The sequence below is a fragment of the Dipodomys ordii genome, unplaced genomic scaffold, assembly GCF_000151885.1.
Source record: "Dipodomys ordii isolate 6190 unplaced genomic scaffold, Dord_2.0 Scaffold102, whole genome shotgun sequence".
NCBI classification, from domain to species: Eukaryota; Metazoa; Chordata; class Mammalia; order Rodentia; family Heteromyidae; genus Dipodomys; species Dipodomys ordii.
Window position 1 is genome coordinate 2,132,942 of NW_012267318.1, and position 22,365 is coordinate 2,155,306.

Here is a 22,365-nt window from a genome sequence, read left to right on the forward strand (position 1 = left end):
TTGCATGCATGAGGCCCTGGGTTCGATTCCTCAGCACCACATAAGCAAAAAGAAAAAAGCCAGAAGTGGTGCTGTGGCTCAAGTGGTAGAGCGCTGGCCTTGAGCTGAAGAGCTGAGGGACAGCGCCCAGGCCCCATGACTGGGCCTCCCCACAAAAAAAAGAGTCTCAGGGACTTTCCTGCCCAGGGTGGCTTCAAGATTTCAGCCTCCTGAGTAGCTAGGATTATTATAGGCATGAGCCACTGGCACCTGGCTCTTACTCTTAACTTTTAAGCTAACAGAAAATAATTTTCCTATCTTAAGATCATATGCATGTCCTACTATTTGTGAGAAAACACTAATACAAAGGCAAATATCTAATAGAGATATGTTTGAAGGAGAGCTCGATCTTTTCCCCCTTAATTTGATTATTAATCTTGATAAGAGGTGGGAAATTTTAAACAGATGATATCAATCTTTTAAAAAATTATTATTATCTTAGTTCTCAAATATTTCTCCTAAGAAGAAACTTAGTTGGGTTCTCAGATTTATTGTTGCTCAGTAAGTGGAAACCCTATTTCTCTTGGCTTGAGGATGTTTGAAATTTCAGACAGTGAAATGATCTGCATCCATAGTTGTGTTTGGGCGTTTATTCAAATGATTTCCATCTCACTAAACTCAGAGCAACTAAGAACAAGCACTGTTTTGTGGCAAGAAAAGTCAATTCACATGTATACAATTGCTATATTCAGACCTGGGTAATACACAGCGGACACTGGGGCTCAAATCGTAGAGTGCTCATCTGAGATATGGGCAGGTATCTGAGAATGACTATAGGTATTTTCAAGATTCCAAGAGAAGTCAGATCAGAATTTTTATGCAGTCAGAAGTAAATTGAGGTACCCAGAAGTGACATGAAGCATGCCAGATGATAAACCATGAAGAAGGAATGCATTCATACCTTCTTCTTTGCCTGAATACCTTCCAAAACATCTTAATCATAGTTAGACCTACTCCAGAATTCACCTCACTAAAGCCCTTAAGATCAAGAAGCTGATATGATACATGTGTACATTATTTCCTTGTTTGGGGGACCTTTGTGTAGTACTTGCTATGTTAATGTACATGGTACAAGACAATTTACAGGTAGTATCTCATTTAATCTTCCCTATATTCTTACGGGATGGTTTCATTCCCCAATTGTACAGATAGAGCAAATGAGAGATTAAGTGATGGGCTGATGATACACAGGCCCATAGACCAGCCTGAGCAGAACATCTGCCCCAGGCTGTTTAACTCGAGCCTGTGTGCTGTTTGTGTTGCCTTTCCCACTGAAACACTTCAGTTGAATAACCTAGAGCTAAAGCTCTGTCCACTCTGTATTGGCTTTTCCTTGAGAATACCTCCTTTGATCAGCAGGAATAAATCACATAAGCTAAATGCCACTATATGCAGAGATGCTGGCTTCCTTCTTTCATAACAGTTTACACAAACAGCAAGCTGTTTTTCAAATATCATGAGTGATTTGAAAATATTATTGATAAAGAGGTTATAATTACAGAAGAAAAATTTATAATAACACACACACATATATATATATATATTATATATCAACTTTATGAAAATGTCTCTTCCAGAGATTATTTTTAAACTATGAACTTAAAACTTATGTTCATAAAACACAAAAGTTTCTTGACAAAAGGTACTTGACTAGAAGGTCAGAAAATGGAGCTCCAGTATGAGCGGTAGGGCCAGTGTCATTTGGTTAGACCAGAAGGTGACTTCTAGTGGCACAATAAGTGTTGATGCACAAATCTGTGTTTAAGGGACACACCTGTTTCCGTATGCTCACCACCAAAGACTATTGTTCCAAGGGGGGGAAAAATGGAAAATAACAGTTGGAGCACCAAATATCACCTGGACTACTTTCAAAGAGAAAGTGCCAAGGTCTGAGCTGAAACAGGTGTTGGAAATTATAATCGTTTGTTTTATAGGGCACACCAAAAAATGTCTTAAGGCCATCTGCTTGTATTAGCTCTATAATTAGTTTTCATTCTTCACTAACAATCAGTGAAAGAGGGCTGAGGAACAGAAAGAAAGGAGGAGTGCTAAAATGAAATTAGGATTTCTAAGCTCCTCTCTGTCAGAAGATAAGGTTGACATTCCTTTACATCTGCTTCTAATTCTCAGTGCCTCATTACACAGAAGGAGCACATCAATTTACAATGTTTAAAAAATGTAAGCTGGGCATGGTGGCACATGTCTTGTAATTTCAGCATGAGGAGGCAGAGACAGGAAAGCCTTCGTTCAAGACAAACCTGGGCTACATGATGACATCAGGTTCAAAAATTCAAGAGCCAGAGATGCAATTCAACAATAGAACACTCGTCTAGCATATGCAAAGCACATGCTAGCTTCAATCACCAGCGTACCACATATACACACTTGAGTTCTGCTGATTAACTCATGAGACAAGCAGCCTTAGAGAGGTTTTTGGCCCACTGTAATTTTCCACTCTTAAAGCAAACTCTCTTAAAGAGTTTACTTCCATCCTCTGGCCTCTTTTCTATGACCCAGGAACGACTCCTGACAACTGTTATCAAGTACTGTAAGATTGGATTTCTTCATGTTCCTTCCTTCCCCTTTGCTAAGTATTAGTAATTCACTCCTACAATGTCATATCCACCACATGGAATAGAATGAATGGGGTGATGTGTCATTCAGCCTAATTTCCAGAACTAGTATTTAAAAAAAATCTATATATGGAAGAGCGATTTTAATCTCAGGATGTTTCTAATATAGTTTTAAAAAATGATTCAGGGAGAAACCAATGTATAAAGGTCATGGAAGAACCTAAAATTAACATAGGGTGGCACATTAAAGCCAACTGATGGGGAAATACTACATAAGAATTGAGAACAAACTGGGGGCCAGTGGGAACTAAAACACAGCTGTAATCCTTTGATTGGCGTAGTTGCTGCTGCCAAGGATCTGTCTCATTCAACACACACACACTTCTGTGCCTTCAAATGACTGTAGTAGAAATGTTGCTACAACATTCAAATTGTCACGATTCTCCAGCCTTACAGAATCGACGCTGTGACACACATTTCCGGTTTTATTATTTTTTCCCTAACACAGGGTTCCTTCAACTTCCTATTCCTTATTCATAAACCCAAGTGTCGTGGCAAGTCATTTAAACAATATGAAAACTTCACACTGGCTATTATCATCTGTAATTGATGACTCACATTTCAAAAATCTGGGCCAAAACTTACTAGAAGGGATTAAATTTTATTTTCTTCTTTACCTCACATTGAGTTAAACAACTAAACAAAACAACAAAGGGGGCGCAAACCAAACAACCATAAAAAAAGTTCGTGAAATTCTCCAATAATAAATAATAAAGCTATTGTGAGTGCTCCCACCCATATCTAGGGAGTAGCATTGCAGGTCATACAGGTTACCTGTATGACCACGGATAAAGGGATTAGTGTGGTCTAAGTTGGGACTTTAATTTATTTCCTAAAATGTACAGAAAAATACAGAACAGTATTAATTGTAAAAGAAAAAAATTTCCATATCATTTGGAAATAACATAAGTTCTGCTTGCTTGTGGCTTATGAAAGATACTTATTTTTCACACAGAAGCATTATTAGTTGATGCTAAAAATAAAAATAGTAAATTCTCCTCAATTCTGAGCATGAAATCAGTAATTTTCTTTGAGCTTATTAGAGCTGCTTGTAGGATAAGCACCCTATGTATTTCTGCCTTCTTTAGTGTTTAAAGTTTTTTAAAACATGAAAATAATTGTTTAATACATATTCTTTCTTGTATATGATTACAGTTTTCAAGAATTGCATTAGGGTATATAAGTCAATTGTTTTTACTAAAGTATTTGTAGAGCCTTTCTCATAATGCTATTCCATGCCATCTTTCTATCAGGAAGCTAGATAGAGCAACATCATAGTTCCATTTGTTGGAAGTAGAGAACCATGGTTGAGAGCTGTTAGCTGATTTGCATATTGTTATAGCAACAGAAAGGGGTGGAGCTTGATCCTGGGGCTCCTGAATATAAGTCAGGTGGCCCAGGACCAACGGTGCCCATCAATCTGCCCCACTATAAAGTTACAATACAATAGACTTATTTCAAGCCTGTCTGAAAAAGTTGTTTAGATTTTAGCCAAGTTGTAACTCCATCTCATCATTTATTTTTTTGTGCTGGTCCTGGGACTTGCATTCAGGGCCTGGGCTCTGTTCCTGGGCTTCTATGCTTAAGGCTAGCACTCTACCACTTGAGTCACAGCTCCACTTCTGGCTTTTTGGTAACTGATTGAAGAAAAGGGTATCATAGACCCTCCTGACTGGGTTGGCTTCGAACTGCAATCCCTAGATCTCAGCCTCCTTAGTAGCTAGATATGAGCCACCAGCGCCTAGCTTCTCACCATTTTTTTTTTAAAAAATGAGTTTTATATATGGAACTGAGTTGCTTCTTAATTCAATCTAATCAGAAAAGATACCTTTCTCATTTTCCATTTTATTTCCTTATCTCTTTTTTTGTAGATAAAATTCTAAAATCAGACTAGAAGTTCTATTGACATTATGCTCATAAATTTTTGTGAGAATCCAACAGTTAACCATCTTTACTCAAAAATCAAGGCGTGTTGCCATAAAGAGACATTTCAGCAAGGAGTAATCTGATTTTTTCCCTTCTTTTTTTTTTTTTTGCCAGTTGTGGGGCCTGAACTCTGGGCCTGGGCACTCTCCCTCAGCTTTTCAGCTCAAGGCTAGTATTCTACACTTCCAGCTTTTTCTGCTTATGTGGTACTGAGGAATTGAACCGAGGGCCTCATGCATGCAAGGCAAGCATTCTACCACTAAGCCACCTTCCCAGCCCATCCTTTTTTTAAAGCATCGCTATCCCTGTGCCTGAGAATAGCAGATTCATAAGTATATTTTTCCCTAATTCAACAGGAAAGCAGGCCCTAGCTCTGCAATCCACTGTGACTTGCCAAGGCCCAGAGAGAGAGGAGCAGGGACTTCATTAGATGGAAAAATCTTGATAGACCATGTATGCCTGCATACCCCAACCTAGGCTTTGCCCTAGCAAAGACAGGGGAAAAAACATGACATTTTATGAAATAGGATGTTTTAAGTCTTTTACTAGCTATCGTTTCCTGGGATCTTATTTTGTATATGTCCACTGTGTGCAGACCATTTGTCTGATATTCACGTCAGCTCCACCTGTTCATTAAGGACAAGTTCTCCTTATCTTGGAATAATCTTCATGTTTCTCTCCACAAAGACATATGTCAGGTATTGACTTCTCTCTTGATTTTGAGTATTTAAATTGCTTCAGGTTCCAACAAACCTAGAACTGAGACTGAGGAGTGTATTTTGAGAACATCCCACTAATCACTTTTATGAATAGTACCTTATTTCTTCCTTCAATTACTGCCATGCGCTGGGTGATGCTCTCAATCCTGTTTCCTATGTTGCTGGCAGAATCCAGGATAAATGATTCTTCATTGGTAGAACAAAAGTCACACCTATTTGAAAAACCAAACCAAACCAAAAAGAGTAAGTTATCACAATTTTGCTTTGTTGCATGGTCCAGCCGGTTGTAACAGGTAAAATGTAAAAGTTTGGAGACGTCTTTAGATAACAAAATCACAAGTTTTATGCAAATGATCTTTTCCTTAAACTTTTTATTTCCTATCTTCATACCTAGAACTTAAAAATAGCAAATGTATTTCAATCTAGACACTTGAAAGTAACATGCAACATAAGGGCAAGTAAAGTTAATGAATGGAAACCTCAGGGAAACACTAGCATTTCACATCTACAAAGGCTGGCTTTTATTCAGACTATTCCATTGGACAGCTTATTTTTTTTTTCCAGTGCTAATTAGGTTCATATGGAAACAGACATCGTGTAGTGGTTATTAAATTCAGTCTACTTCTTTTCAAGTTTTGGGAATATGGTGACAAATTCTTTTGTTTCTTAGTCTTTAAGTGTTTCATTATAAAATAAAGGTATTGATATTTGGCTTTTTTTTTTTTTTGGTCAGTTAAGGGGCTTGAACTCTGGGTCTGGGCGCTGTCCCTCAGCTCTTCAGCTCAAGGCTAACGCTCTACCACTTGAGCCACAGTGCCACTTCCAGTTTTCTGGTGGTTTACTGGAGATGAGAGTCTCACAGATTTTCCTTCTTGGCCTGGCTTTGAACCATGATTCTCAGATCTCAGCCTCCTGAGTAGCTAGGATTATAGGCATGAATCACCAGCACCCGGCTCTTGATATTTGGGTTTAAGGCCCATAAGATCTATCACTCTCTTCCCAAACATCTAATGATTTTATATTTTTATCTACTGAACTAGTGTGATCAGAAAGCTTGCTGGTCTTGAGTGTGTACATGTCTCAGGCAGATTCTGGAGTTGATCCAATCAAGAAGAATTTTGAAGACCAATTTCCAGAAAGAATGAGTGGCTCATTTTAAGTAGCCCAAATCAGTAATGACTTACATGAAATAAAGGCAGGAAGATAATGTAAGAAGAAAGTAGGAGAGAAGAGATTGTGAACATCAGAAAAATTCTATTGTTACTACTTTCTGGACTTTGAGCTGAGAAAGTCCCCACATGTTAAATGGCCCAGTCTGCTGGGTCCAGCTTTTTCTTCCCATTATATGGTTTGGAATGTGCCCTGCACATTTATAGTCCATTTAGAGACTTCTGAGATCCTACAGGGACAACTGATACAGGGGGACAATGTTATGTCTATTTACCTGCCCCCATAGCTAAGCAAAGACCTAGCATATAATCAGCACTCTAAACACTGGTAAACATATGAACTGATACAAGGTACATGATATATTATATTAATAGGAGAGTTTTCATTATTTTCAAGTAGAAGCACAGCATGATAAACCATATGTTCCCATCAATCAGGAGTGTGTGTGTCTGTGTCTGTGTGTGTTTTGCTGGGGATGGAACCCAAGGGACCTTATGTGTATCAGACAAATGCTTTACACTAAATAGCATCCTATGCTCATCACTGTTTATTTCATAGTGATTAAGATTTGGCCACATTTGCTTTATCTAGCTCTTATTTGAGTTCTTTTTTTTCCGTTTAGAATTGTTTTTTATAGTAAATCTTCTTCTTTTGGGGTGGGGGTGGGGAGGGATTGTGGGGCTTGAACTCTAGGCCTGGGCATTGTCCCTGAGCTCTTCAGCTCAAGGCAAGTGCTCTACCACTTGAGCCACAGAGCCACTTTTGGTTTTCTGAGTGGTTTATTGGAGATAAGAGTCTCACAGACTTTCTTGCCTGGGCTGGCTTTGAACTGCAATCCTTAGATTTAAGCCTCCTGAGTAGCTAGGATTACAGGCGTGAGCCACCAGCGCCTGGCTTAAATCCCAAATTCTTACCATTGTTATCCAGTATGCTTCAAAGACTTTTTTTTTTCAAATATAACCACAATGCTACCTTTATGCCTATCAGAGCTACAATAATAATAATTCCACGATGGTGCTTATACCTAGACTCTGTATCATGTAAAAATTGTTTTTTACAATTAGATTGCAAAATTAAAGAAAAAAGAATTCACTAAGGAATTTCTGTGATTTCTACTAGCCATATTTACCTAAGCACAATCATCAAAACTTAATATACTTGGTTTTTAGGAAATGAGAAGAAAAATGTTAGAGGAAACTAAGTGTAGGCAATGCCCAGGGAACATACCAGCTGCTGTCTGACCCTGGGGCTGTCAGCCTCTGACTCCTACTTCGTCCCCTACCCTCTCCCTCTCAGGGTAGTTCCAAACTGCCCAGAGCCTAGTATGGAAACCATAGGCCTGACTGCCTGCCAGGTCCTCCAAAGGGAAAGGACAGATTTTGTGGCTCTTTTCTAATTTAGGGGCTGTTATTTTTCCCTCTTTGTAAATTGGAACCACAAAAATAGAATGCCATTTAAGAGCTTGACTCTATAACAGCACTTGAAAAGAGATTTAGGGGGAGGGGAATTTGCCTAAGCCTTAAGAATACAACAAGCTCTTAAGGAAGTGGATTGTGCCATGTTTGAAGATGCAAAGATAACCACTGTGCTGGGAACCGTCTTGAGGGGGGAGGAAGCCGAACAACAAGAGGAAAGCAGCGTTTGCTCCTGATTTCGCACAGGAAGCCCACAGTACCTCCTGCCAAAGCGAGATAAGAAAGCTCCCAAGCACTATTCTGGACAAGGCCACGTTATCTGCCTCCGTGTGGGGCTGTCCTCTGCATGCTCCAACCTTCAGTCCCTTTTCTAATGAGCTTCAGAACTCCGGCCTCCATTTGCATACAGCATGCCAAGTCCAATGGTATGGAGAGATTTATAATCAGTCCAAGGGAGAAACATCGCTGGGGTAGCAATGTATTCTGTATCAGCGCTGCCGATTGTTCTGGAGTTGACACAACTTCGTTTCAGACCAGAAATTCATATTTAAAAAAAAAAGTCAGCCAATTATATGTCTGTCACTGGAGCTGGGACCCTATATGTGACATATCACTCTGTTGAACTCCAACTGGGAGCCATCTGTGTCTCTCTCCCATCTGGTCCAAGTTAGTAATCATCTTCTCTTGACACATAATGGGAGACTGCCACCCCCTGCCCCATAAATACAGATGTCACTAATGACCCACATGCTTTAGGTTGGTTTCCTTGTGGCAGTGAGGGGTTTGCTCTGTTCCCTCCACACTGATAAATAGTTGGCTCTTCTGGGACCAACAACCAAATGAAGAAAAGCTGGGCTCATAGGAAAAAGCAATGTCAACACAGGCGGAACCTCTAATCTGGACAGTTTGGACTGCTGGCAGAATTTGTCCTCTGTTCTGCTCCCGTCTGCACTCATCACTTACACCACGTACTACTGCTGTGCTCAAAGACATTATTGGAATACAATGCTGCCCCACCCCCTTGTGCCTGTATTGGGGCTTGACCTTTTGCTCAAGGGTAGTGCTCTACCATTTGAGCCACTTCTGGCTTTTTGATTGTTAATTGCAGATTAAGAGTCTTATGGAGCCGGGCGCTGGTGGCTCACGCCTGTAATCCTAGCTACTCAGGAGGCTGAGATCTGAGGATCGCGGTTCAAAGCCAGCCCGGGCAGGAGAGACCGTGAGACTCCTATCTCCAATAAACCACCAGAAAACCGGAAGTGGCGCTGTAGCTCAAGTGGTAGAGCGCTCGCCTTGAGCTGAAGAGCTGAGGGACAGCGCCCAGGCCCAGAGTTCAAGCCCCACGACTGACAAAAAGAAAAAAAAAGAGTCTCCTAGACTTTCCTGCCCAGGCTGGCTTCAAATCATGATCCTCAGATCCCAGCCTCCTGAGTAGCTAGGATTGATTACAGGGATGAGCCAACAGTCCCTGGGTAATGATATTTTTTGTACATGAAGAAAAGGCTTCGCATACAAAACCAAAATACACCAAATGATCAGTCGGTGAGAAGTGTGAAGTTTCAGTTTATAATAGAGTTGCCTTTGTCATCCTGTAGCTCATGAACTAAGCTCAGTTCTCCTTCACCTTTACACATCCAGCACTCAAACTACCGTGCCGGCTTTTAGCAATTCGGCTTTTTCAAACTACCGTGCCGGCTTTTAGCAATTCGGCTTTTCAGAGTTTCTTCATTCCTCCGGTTTCTTGTTTTCTCTCCCTGCTTAAAACTCAGCCCTGTGCCAGTTGTGGGGCCTGAACTTTGGGCCTAGGAACTCTCCCTCAGCTTTTCAGCTCAAGGCTAGTATTCTACCACTTGAGCCACAGAGCCACTTCCGGCTTTTTCTGCTTATGTGGTGCTGAGGAATCGAACCCAGGGCCTCATGCATGCAAGGTAAGCGCTCTACCACTAAGCCACTTTCCCAGCCCATCGTTTTTTTTAGAGCATCGGTGGAATCTAAAGAGAGAGTTTAGATGGGTGAGCGTGAGCCACTCTGGGATATTTATATTTTCTTTGAAGTGGCCCTGTTATATGTGAGAAGAGGAGAGAATTGGGTGGTAGTTTCAGAACTGGGTGAAAATAACAGAGTTCTCTCAGGAATTGGGGAGAAGGATTGAACTTTCTAGCCTTTCTAGTAACTGCTATCTGTTGGGACACTTGTGACTCAAAGACTCCTGCTGTCTTCCTGTACAAATGTCTTGTTCCATACATGGTTTCCCATCAGTAAATAACCACATCAATTCTAGGTCTGTGCTGAAGCCTGAGTGTTAGGATAAAGAAGCACATTTTGTTGTGTTTCTTTAAGGCTCCCTTTTTACTCTAGCACAGGTGATGTTGACCTTTCATGGAAAATCTCTGTTGTACTGTTCCTTACTCTTGGTCAGCTGAAGAGAAACTGGTGGTTGCTGAGGGTCCCAAGGTGCCAGGCTTGGCCCAGGAGCTCTGTGGATTAGTCTTGCCTTAACAAGTTCTCATGGCCTCCCCGGTGAAGCAGATATTGTGGTTCCAATTTTGGAAATCCTTTCGCGAATAAGGAAACTTGGACCCAGCAAGATCAGATGCCTTGGGCAGCATCATAGAGAGAAACAGAAATGAGAGAACTCAGATTTCCTATTCCAGAGTCCAGTCCACCTTGCAGGGGACTTTATTCCAAGGACCTTCCCAAACCTTTCCTGTCATGCTTCCCAGGGGGAAATATGGCTCAGAGAAAAACTCTGGGAGTCCTCTGAAAGTCACCTAGCAAGAGAAATGAGATTTTTATTTCCTAGAGGGAGAAGATGTACCTGGTCCTTTGTGGAAAGGGATATGTTGTAATTATAGTTTACACAAAAAAGTGTGTTTGCTTTAGGTCATAAAAAAGCTTTGATGCTGAAATGGCAGGAACTCATCTTCTCTTGTAAAATTTTGCAACAAATTTGAAAATCAATTTACTCTTATTTTTATTTATTTATTTTTTGCTGATCTCAGGCCTTGAGCTCTGGTCCTGGGCACTGTCCCTGAGCTTCTTTTGCTCAAGGTGAGCACTCTACCACTTGAGTCACAGTGCTACTTCTGGCTTTTTTGAATAGTGTATTGGTGATAAGAGCCTTAGAGTTTCCTGCCCAGGAGGGCTTCAAACCACGATCCTCAGATCTCAGCCTCCTGAGTAGCTAGGATATCAGATGTGAACCACCAGCAACCAGCTGAAAATCCAATTTTTAATCACAATCTTTTTCTTTGATAACTTTGTCTGTATGACCAATAAGCATATTCTAGATATAGTTTGCCTATTTTACGATGAACTCCAATACTTTAAATAGCAACCCTGAGGTTGGATGGAGGGCCAGTGCTGTCTGAAAGGAAGCTGAGTTCTCCAATACTTGGCAGCTGCCTCTATTAACTCTCAGCTGTGTGGCCTAAGAATGAACACATGTGTTAAATATGTACTTAAAGCACACATTCAGTTAGGGCCCATCCTCTCCCCTTCCCTCCACCCCCCCCAAAAAAAAGGCTTTAGAAAGTTCTACAAAGTCCTAAGACACAGAACAATCTCCCTCTTTTCTTGTGCTGCCTTTTGGATCTGAAGACCAGTATGAACTCTGCACACACACACACACACACACACACACACACACACACACACAATCATTTGCAAGTTAAGAAACAAAAGGGTAGAGGAGTGATACAGAAGCAAATCAAGGTTAGAAAACATCTTTAAAAAACATAGAAAGGGGGCTGGGAAGGTGGCTCAGTGGTAGAGTGCTTGCCTTGCATGCATAAGGCCCTGGGTTCAATTCCTCAGCACCACATAAGCAGAAAAAGCTGGAAGTAGTGCTGTGGCTCAAGTGGTAGAGCACTAGACTTGAGCTGAAGAGCTGAGGGACAGTGCCCAGGCCCAGAGTTCAGACACCATGACTGGCAAAAAAAAAAAAAAAAAACATAGAAAGGGAAAGAAAGACCACCTGGGGCCCTGCCAGGGGCCATTGGCGGCTCTCCTGCTGGAGGCCTGATGTAAACATTGCCTGATACTGTGGGTGTTGTGTGAAAACACTGGTGATAGTGTGTCTGGGCCATCAGATTAATAGAATCTGCAAACACTATCTTTTCCCCTCCTCTCACATTCTCTTCAAACAAATAAAACAATATAGGCGAGAGGATGCTGGTTGGCAGGAGAAGGCGTGCAGTTGGAAGGCATGTTTAGACAGAAGGGTTCCTGTTCCTTCAGCTTCAGGAAGAGAGCCTAGGCCTTCAGGGTGGTCACAGGGTCAGGCGGAGGGGACTCTGGTGCACTAATAGACCTCGTGACACCTTGGAGCCCATACTGAAAATGACTTCTGTTCTTGACGCTTGGGGAGGAGGGGGGAGGGTAGGACCGAGGAGAAGAGTTTTGGGGAATGAGGGCTTTGGGTCAGCTCCTTGGACAATGGTAGAGGGGATCCGGCCTCCTGGGCCACCTCTGTTTACTTTTCCTTCAACACCTTGGCTTGTGCTGCTTCCTGTCCTCCAGGGACGATGATCCATTCACACTCAGGACAAGGCCTGTCTTCTAGCCTCTGCTTCCCTTCCTCTTCTCTCAGCTTCTAGCATGAACTCAGACAGGCTCCGGCACCCCTCCTCCCTCAACCCCCCATTTCCTCAGCTCCTCTATAGAAGCTCAGCAAGGGATAGAGATCCTTAGGCCTTAACCCCACCCAAGGGTGGCCAGGAGGCTGGAAAGGGCAGGTCCTTTGCTCCATCCTGCTAGACACCTCATTCATTTCTCTGCTTAGTGAAGGACTGCCTGGCCAAGAGAGCTAACATGATATATAGTGGTCAAGGTGGAAACATCCAGAAAGCCTTCAGGGTTAGGAGTAAGGTAAGGCTTAGATAAAGAAGAGATTTCCAAGAAAAGAAGAGTTATCAGACTCAAGTTCAAATGATGGATTGATTCATAAATTTCTAGTCATGTAGTACTGGATAGCAAAAGCTCAACTGTGAGTATCATAGTTATAAAAAAAATTACTCAGAGGACTTGTAGTCTCTTTTGGTTTCTTGGATGAATCTGAAATTTTGTCTTTGGGTCACAAGCTACAAAAATCACTTTTGATAAGTCTACTCTGGTGTTCTGCCATTGGCTGACACTAGGGGATGTTAGAATAATCTGTCCTGTACCCCTGACTGATGAAATGTGGTCAAGTAGTTTGTCTACCCTGTCCCGGAGAGGATGAGCTGAGATGAAATCATTTCTCTCAGATCTCAGGTCCTGGAAGGGTTTCATTTCTCTTGGCTTCTTTTAATCTCATGGGCCCATTAATCTTGCAAATGTTTGTCTCCTTTCCCCTCTCACAACAAGTAGCATGTGGACCATATCTTTGCACCATCTAATCTTTTTTCTGTTTGTTCAGAGTTGCTTGATTAGTTACTGTAGTTTGTGTGAACCACCTCTCATTCTTTGGGAATGGATGTGTTCTTAGCTTTGCCAGTTCCAAAGACGCAATCCCATGCTATGTCTTTCTAGTTTTCTTTTAGGCACACACACAAAAAAAGCCAAAACAGTGATCTAAATAAGGAATTTACAAAAGATCCCTTGGAATGTCAGCAAATATCAAGGGGATTCTGAATGAGTTCATCTGGAAAACGCTAAAGCAGTTGGTAATGTTAGCCATCGTTTGGTTATCTGACTACACAGAGAGCTACTGAAGAGCAGAGATTCTACCTCATTGATTACTATTGCCACAGTGCCTAGTCCAGTCACCTGGCAAACAGTAGATGGGTAGTAAATGTCTCTTGCCCAGTTAATTGAGAAGAGTAAAGCCTAGTGGAATGGCCTGACTAGATATATACCCAACCTCATGTCTGGCATCAGATCTGCCACCCATCACTTGGCTGCAAACAGGGCATTAGTGACCACCCACCAACCTCACACAAGCCTTCTAAGCTAATCACTATGTCACCATCATCAGTGCCTATCAATCACAATGATGAATATTAATGAAGCCAGGAGATCTGATGGGCTTAGCCGTATCAGTCCCTGACAAACTGATAGTCCTGGATAATTTCAGTTTAGGCAATGATATGACATGAAGAGGTGTCTTTCTAAACCAGTAGAGGGAAAAAAGGTGTGGTGGTAAAAATGCTGCCTCATAATTACTAATAGAGCTCTGTTCAAATTATAAAGCAATTTTCCTGTTCATATTCCATTTAAAAGGTCAAATCATGGTTCTTACAGGAAAAAAAAAACATATGATTTATTTTCTTCTATTAAGAAATGTCTATGTTTAACCAGATGCTGGTGGTTCTCACTTGAATCCTATCCACACAGAAGGCTGAGATCTGAGGATCATGGTTCAAAGCTGGCCTGGGCAGAAAGTCTCATGAGACTCTTACCTCTAAATAAATAGCAAAAAACCAGAAATGGAGGTATGGATCAAGTGGTAGAGCACAAGCTTTAACCAAAAAGTTAAGGGAGAATGCAAGCCCCTAAGTTCGAGCTCCAGTATCGGTGTGCACAAATGTGTGCGTGTGCGCATGCGCGCACACACACACACGCCCACACCCATGTTTAGTGAAGAGACAAGTCAAAGTCATGAAAAAATATCAGAACACCACTGAGAACAGGCAAGTAAAATGACAAGAGCCACGTGTCACCATGAACTGAATAAAGATAGAGTCAGGGAGTATTTAACACCTGAAAAAGAATTCATGGGAGAGTAGATCCAGGCCCTTGTAACCCTCTAACTTCCTAAATAATCAGGAACACTTGACATTGAGGGGTCCCATTCTGATTTCTTTGGAATAAGTCATTATAGTGAGAAGACTTCTCCAAAGATGCAAGCATGTTGCTTAGGAGAGTACTAATTGAGCAGTACAAATCACCTTGCCAGCTTATTGAGTGTCATTTTTCATAGGATATCAGTGTGTCGACTGGGTCCCTTCAGAGGGAAGTGCTTCTGTGGTGCACAGCCCCAAACTGCCTATTAAGTACCTAAAAGCACTAAGCAACTTTCAGCAAATAAACTTGGAACCTACAATGTACCAGCCCCGGACTCTCTGAGATGGTTCTTTTGCAGAGAATCCCACAGCTGGTAGATGGCAGTATGTGACAGAGAGAGCCTGGACTCATGCTCCAGAGCCCTTGTCTTTAAACTTCAGACTGACACCTTTTGGCAACCTAACACCCCTTAAAAATTGGCCTTGATTTCACAACAAAGCCTTCTTAAACTGTATTTGATTCTGGCCTATTGACCAAAATTTACTCATTTTACTGTCTAGTAGCAACCACAGAACCAATCCTGGTATAAAGCACCTATGCAGTGCTTTCAGTTGCCTGGTCATGATGTGTGAGAAAACCACCCATTTGTGATTCTTTTGACATAGCAACCATGGCTGTTGCCTGACAAGCCCTAAGCTCTGTGCCTGATCTGGACTACTATGAGGATTTTAGTCTCTGTCTTAATGAAATTCTGATGATTAAATGAAGGGTTTTTTTGTCAGTTGTGGGCTTGAACTCCCGGCCGGGATGCTGTCCTTGAGCTTTTCCTACTCAAGGCTAGTGCTTTACCACTTTGAACCACAGCACTACTTCCGGTTTTACACACGTGTGTATACACACACACACACACACACACACACACACACATATATATATGTATGTATATATATATATATATGTAGGTCTATATACACATATGCATACATATATATGATATATACACACATATACACATAGTATGTGTACATATATGCTTAGATATACACATCTATATGTACGTATTTTTATGTAGGTATATATGCATATATATACCTATACATATATTCACATGTATAGAGATATATGTACATACATATATGTACTTAACATCCCATAGAGAAGTGCTTAATGGCCTTTACCTTTAGAATTAAAAACAGAAATTTGTAGCCAGGCGCTGGTGGCTCACACTTGTAATCCTAGCTACTCAGGAGGTTGAGATCTGAGGATCATGGTTCAAAGCCAGCCTGAGCAGGAAAGTCTATGAAACTCTTTTTTTTTTTTTGGTCCAGTCGTGGGCCTGAACTCTGGGCCTGGGCGCTGTCCCTCAGCTCTTCAGCTCAAGGCTAGCGCTCTACCACTTGAGCCACAGCGCCACTTCTGGCTTTTTTCTTTTTTGCTTATGTGGTGCTGAGGAATTGAACCCAGAGCCTCATGCATGCAAGGCAAGCACTCTACCACTGAGCCACCTTCCCAGCCCATCCATGAAACTCTTTAGCTCCAATGAACCACCAGAAAACTGGAAGTAGCACTGAAGAGCTGAGGAACAGCGTTAAAAAAAAAAAAAAAGAAATTTGTAGGCTATATATCTTCCAGTCGTAGTCTATTTGGCTCCGGATAGTGCCTAAATACTCTTGTTTTCCTCAACTTACTTGGTCAGGGAATTTTTTTCCTATACTCACAAGGCAGAGTGTGCCAATCAGGTGGCAATGGATGGTTACTTTGCACAATTCTCATAATAATGAGTCAGGGCCTACAGAACTCTAAGAAAATGGAACAATGTACCCACATGTAAATTTTTGAAAGCCCGTATAAAAATCTACAGCTCTGATTTTCAGACATGAGAAGGAAAGTTTTGGGGACTTAGTGCCTAGAACACACAGATTCCAAAGAAGAGCCACAAAATAAGGCCGCCATCAAGTGTGGTAAGAAATGGCAAGGAGAACTTCTGGTGTGCGGATGGCAGAACAATAAAGTGCTAGCCAGGGGAGGGGAAGGTAGGGTGACTGACTCCCTGTCAGAATTCCATGTTGGGTCCAGGTTTACCTTTCCAGGGGTGAGTTTTTCATTTTTTTTTCAAACCCAAATCTGATGAGCTAACCAAGTTAGTCTTGTGGCATGTCTTAACACCTCAATCCCTTCCAACTCCTATAGCACCTTGTTCCATCTCTGTCCCTGTTGTTTTCCATTTGACCTGCTCATTATCTTCAAGGGCCCAGCTCTGTCTTTCTACACATGGCCCCCTCTAAGAGACCATCCTCACATTCTACCATCCATGGCTAACCCTTTCATAAACACTTGTCAGCACAGTTCTTGGGGTGGAAATAAAAATCAACAGGTGATCAGGGACATGACTAGCCCTGAGGGAAGAGATATAGTCTTACTTTGAAACATAGCAGCTCATCTATAAAAACAAGCTCTCTCTCATTTCTAAAAGGTAGCGTGCTAATTCTAAATAAACTCAGTAGCCCATCAGGCTGAAGGTGACAAACATCTGAGGAGGCATCCAGAGAAAGAATGAAGAAATAAGGCCTAGTGACTAGAAGAAGCTCTAGGAGGCATTGCCTAGACCATCCTCTAAATCCTTCATACCTTTTCTGTCATTTCCAACCACCAGGTTCTTCTGTGCATTCAAAAGGGCATTGAGTTGACAGGCTAGAGTCCACACTTCAAGAAAGAACCCAACAAATCAATAGAGACACATCCAACACATGCAAGCAGACAACTTATTCCTCTACCATATGCCCTGTTTATTAACACTAGTTTATATATATATATATCTATATAGTGTGTGTGTGTGTGTGTGTGAGTCGTGGGGCTTAAACTCTAGGCCTGTGCGCCGTTCCTCAGCTCTTCAGCTCAAGGTGAGCGCTCTACCACTTGAGCTACAGCACCACTTCCGGTTTTCTGGTGGTTTATCAGAGATAAAGAGTTTCACGGACTTTCCTGCCTGGGCTGGCTTTGAACCTCGATCCTCAGATCTCAGCCTCCTGAGTAGCTAGGATTATAGGTGTAAGCCACCGGTGCCCGGCTCTAGTTTTGTTGTTGTTGTTGTTTTTTAATCTTTGTGTATAGCCAAAAAATGTGAGATATTCTGCCAATCTTCTTAAGGAATTTTTGTTCTTGTTGTGTTGTTCGTCATGGGGCTTGAACTCAGGGCTTGGGCTCTGTCCCTGAGACTGTTATACTCAAGGCTAGTGCTCTACCACTTTAAGTCACAACTCCAATTCCAGTATGGGGGTGGTTAATTGGGAGATAAGAGTCTCCTGGACTTTCCTGCCAAGGTTAGCTTTGAGCCACAAACCTCAGATCTCAGCCTTCTGAGTAGCTAGGATTACAAGTATGGGCCACCAGTGCCTGAGAGGAACTTTTTTTTTTTTTTTTTTTGGTCAGGGGCCTGAACTCTGAGCCTGGGAGCTGTCTCTCAACTCTTCAGCTCAAGGCTAGCACCCTACCACTTGAACCACAGGGCCACTTCTGGCTTTTTCTGCTTATGTGGTGCTGAGGAATTGAACCCAGGGCCTCATGTATGTGAGGCAAGCACTCTACCACTGAGCCACCTTCCCAGCCCTGGAGAGGTACATTTTTTTCAAATTGTTCGTCACTGTCTCATGGTTATCTCTCATCCCAGAAAGCTATATTGAACCTTGCTGAAGAAAGCCCTACAAAAGCCATGAACTGCCTAGGACTCAGCTTTGGCTTAATTTAAAACACATAATGAAATGCTTGACAGCAATGATAGGAGACAGTCAATTCATTAGAAACAATTACTCATCAGGTTCACTGTAAAAAAAAAAAAGGGAGGGAAAAATCTTCACAAAGCATAGAAAAGTGGAAAAGAGGTCTTTGGCAAATGAACTCGTGCACTGTTCTCAGGATTTTGTATGAAATATTAATAAGGTCTGTTGTCTGAACATTCACATTGGACACTGTGCACTTCCCCATCCAGTAATTATATAACAGAATGGAAGAAGTTTCTCATTAGTAAATGAACATTCAATTTTGGCGCAGGATGAAAGCCTCTTGTATAAGATGGCCAGTTTTATTTGGCTGTGTTCAAGCTCAAATGTCCTGCTCAAATGGTCTTTGGTCAAGTGGTCTTGAAAGTCCTTATTTAGATTCAAAGTTTTGTTTGGAATAGATTCAAATTCTCTGTCACATGCCTGATTTGAGCCTACATATGTACATACACACTGCACATACACGCTGAGACACACAAAGACAGATTTTAAGTATATTTAAGAAGAATGTGGGAAATATTCAAACCTGAGGTTGAGTGATCATATTTACAAATGCAAAGGTTTTCTTAAATGACCTCTTCCCTTAGACATCTGACCTATATTTTGCCCCAGGAAATGTTGACTCTTTTGATTCAATTATTAAAGCTTTCATTTTGTAGGCAGAAAACAGAATATAGGGCATTAAATTGTTACAGTATAAAAATAGTCAACATGATGACTGTGAATGGATTAAATTTGGGTCCTTGAGTACATTTCTAATTAACTACCATTAACAATTGTTTTGTTTTTGTCCTGTTAATTTCACATACTCTATTGATGCACAAAACTATGTTTCCCTGGAATGATCTATCCCTGACACATCCCTAATGATCCCAGACGTCCTTTCCTTGCCAATTTGTGTACATAAACAATAGAGAAATGCAATTAGGCGAGCGCTTTTTGGAGTTCTTAGAGCCCTGCCTTTCCCTGCTTTTGCAAGCCAACCCTCTTCCCCACAAGAGTAAAGGGCAAACCTCACAGGCCCAGAATGGTCAGCTTTTGTTAGTCCCCCACCCCCGGTAGTACTCTCCTGAGTGTTTCAGAAATGAGAGTAGCAAGGAATATTACTTTCTATTTAAATTGTAAACTATGTAATTATTCTAGATGCCAGATCTGACCTACTTTTTTGGGGGTGGGGAGGAATTCCCACTCATTTTTTTTTTCTTGCCAGTCCTGGAGCTTGAACACAGGGCCTGGGTGCTGTCCCTGAGCCTTTTTGTACTCAAGGCTAGTGTTCTATCACGGGAGCCACAGAGCCACTTCTGGCTTTTCTGAGTAGTTTGTTGGAGGTAACAGTCTCACAGAATTTCCTGCCTGGGCTGGCTTTGAACTGTGATCCTCAGATCTCAACCTCCCGAGTAGCTAGGATTAGAGCTGCCAGTGCCCAGCTAGCTTCCCACTCTTGCTCAGCATTTTTTGTTCTACCCTTTGTGCTACACCTCCAGTTTCCAGATCTAACATACCTTAAATTCTAGAAGCAGTTCTTTGAGGTTTCATGTATGTCTAAGGGTTTTTTTCTTCACAAGTCCCAACATTTAGTTATGAAATTAGTAAAGATTATTCCCTCGGTCTTCCATAAGTTGAGAACCCAGAACCATACTTTGCATCCTGAAGGGATTTGTTGGCAAAAAGCCAATGAAGAACGTAAGGCTTGAGAGCCAATAGGCAGAGAATATGATGCTTTTGCTGGCAGAAGGTTAACACTGAAGAAAATACAATTGGACACTATAGTTGCTACATTTTCTTTCTTTCTTTTTTTTTTTTGATATAGATGGGGGAAGAATGGAAGGAATGACACTGATCAAGATGCATTGTACTCATATATTTATTGACAGGCTGAATTAAAATGCCTTAGTGCCACTACTCATATAATAAAAAATAAACCAATAAATATATTTATTGTGCTGAGTATGGAATTCAGGGCCTCAGACATGTTAGACACAAGCTCTACCACTTAGCTATACTCCCTAGCCCTTCATTTTTAAATGACTGGGCAATTATTATTATGATCATGAGTCAATTCTGTGTCAGAGTATTACTTTTATAATACTTAATGTGAGACTTCTCTAATAAACCGTCTACTTACATAAGTTAAAATTTTCTGTTAATTTGACACTAACCCTCAGAGTTAATGGTCAGATTGCTTTAAAATTTATGAGAAGCAGAAGGGAACTACCCGTGTATAACAACTTGGAAATTATTTCAAGCTTCTTTGAAAAGAGAAAATGTAAAGCAAGTTTTTCATTTTAACTCCTTCATAGCTCTGTGTTAGGAGGAAAAGGGAAGCTCAGCAGTTACCATTTACAGAAGGGGAAGTTGGAACGCAGATTAAATAGCTGGTCAAGGTCACTCAGAAGTCAGGGACTATGCCAAGAATAGAGCCCATTTCCTTGATTCCCAAGTCTCTGGCTCTGAGACTGCAGAATAGATATTCTGCAAGTACATCCAATAAGTAATCACCAAATAACTTTGATCCTCTGCAGTTAAAACTTAAGTGTTGAAGACACATGATGTTTCTATTTTCTATATTGTTGGTACCTAACAAATATTGATGTAATGAGTACATATGGTTGACATTATATATTTAAAATGAATACTGATGATATACAAAATCAGTTTGTATGATATGGGCAACATTAATGTAATATAAATAACAGATTTTTAAACACTTACTTGGGAAAAATATATTTTGCAAGGAAATATTGTGCAGCATTTTTTTCCTTAGAGAGAACTTAATAGGTTTTTATCACTGTATTTATTATAATTAATGCTCTTTATTCCTCTGTACTTAAGATTTATGACAGTTAGATGGAGAGAGAGAAGTTTCTTGTGCTCCCCAAACAAAACCACAATAATCAAAGGTTCCAACTCTTCAACCTCTTTGTAGCAAAGACACACATAGTATATGATTAGAAAACAAGCTTTAGCTGGGTTAACTGTGGTTCATTTCTTTAATGGTAGCTTCTCAAGAGGTAGAGATCTGAGAATTACTGTACAAAGCTAGCACAGAAGCAGATATATCTGTGGGACTAATTAACCATCAAAAGGCTCAAAGTAGAAGCACGGCTCCAGCGGCTCAAGTGGTAGAGCACCAGCCTTGAGCATAAAAGCTGAACAAGAGCAGGAGGCCTGGAGTTCAAGCCCCTGTACCAACACAAGACAAGCCCATGTATTTAAAAAGGAGAAAAGATACCCAGAAACACTCAATGAGATAGAGGATCTAAGTTACTGGGGAGGCCCTGAAAGGGTGACCTACAGAAACCCATCCATCTTGTGTTTATAGGGAATTAGTCAAAATAGCTCAAACATCCAACTGGGCAAGAAGTTCCAGTCAGACCCGAGGGTGGGCTTTCACTCAAACACACATGATTGAAAGCAATCTTCAATACCTTAGGTTCTTCCTGAGAAAATAGAGCTGATGATCCTGAGTATGAACAAGTGATGGCAAAAACTGCAGAACCTCAAGGCCCTAGATGGGCCCGCTTCCTCCAATCCTGTCTTGTCACTTGTTCTAGAGAAGACTTACAAGCCAGTACCATGTACCAGTACTTTGGCAAAACTCACCAGGGACCTGTGAGATCAAGAGTGGCTCTTGGCTTGGGAGAGATTGTAGTCTTATTTGTTCCAGAAATCCAGTGTGGACTGGTAGAGCCAGAGACAGCTGTTCCACATGCCCGCCCTGCCCCACCCAGACTTAGGATATGGCAGGGCAGAGCCACTTCCTGCGGGATGGGAAAGGGTGAGTGGGACCAGGGAGGGTCACAGAGCAAGGAAAGTTGCCTCATTCTCCTACTGTACTCTTCAGTTGATTCTGTCTTCTACGTTGGCCTAATTTTTCAATAGCCCCTTATTTTTTTTTCCTCCTTCTGAAAGTCATAAACTCAGTTTTCTTCAATTCTGTCTCCTTTTCCCCCTCAGACCTACTAGATGGCTATTTATAACA

The 22,365-nt window shown here is 41.4% G+C and overlaps 1 protein-coding gene across 2 annotated transcripts in view; it reads right to left on the bottom strand.

The window, feature by feature from the left end:
- The window catches only part of Flt1 (fms-related tyrosine kinase 1), a 185,363-nt gene that overhangs the window by 96,630 nt on the left and 66,368 nt on the right, over window positions 1-22,365 (bottom strand). For both annotated transcript variants that reach the window (XM_013027297.1, XM_013027298.1), the window contains exon 11: window positions 5,415-5,529. In XM_013027297.1, coding sequence (XP_012882751.1) covers window positions 5,415-5,529 — 115 coding nt within the window. The remainder of the gene's footprint in view (window positions 1-5,414; window positions 5,530-22,365) is intronic.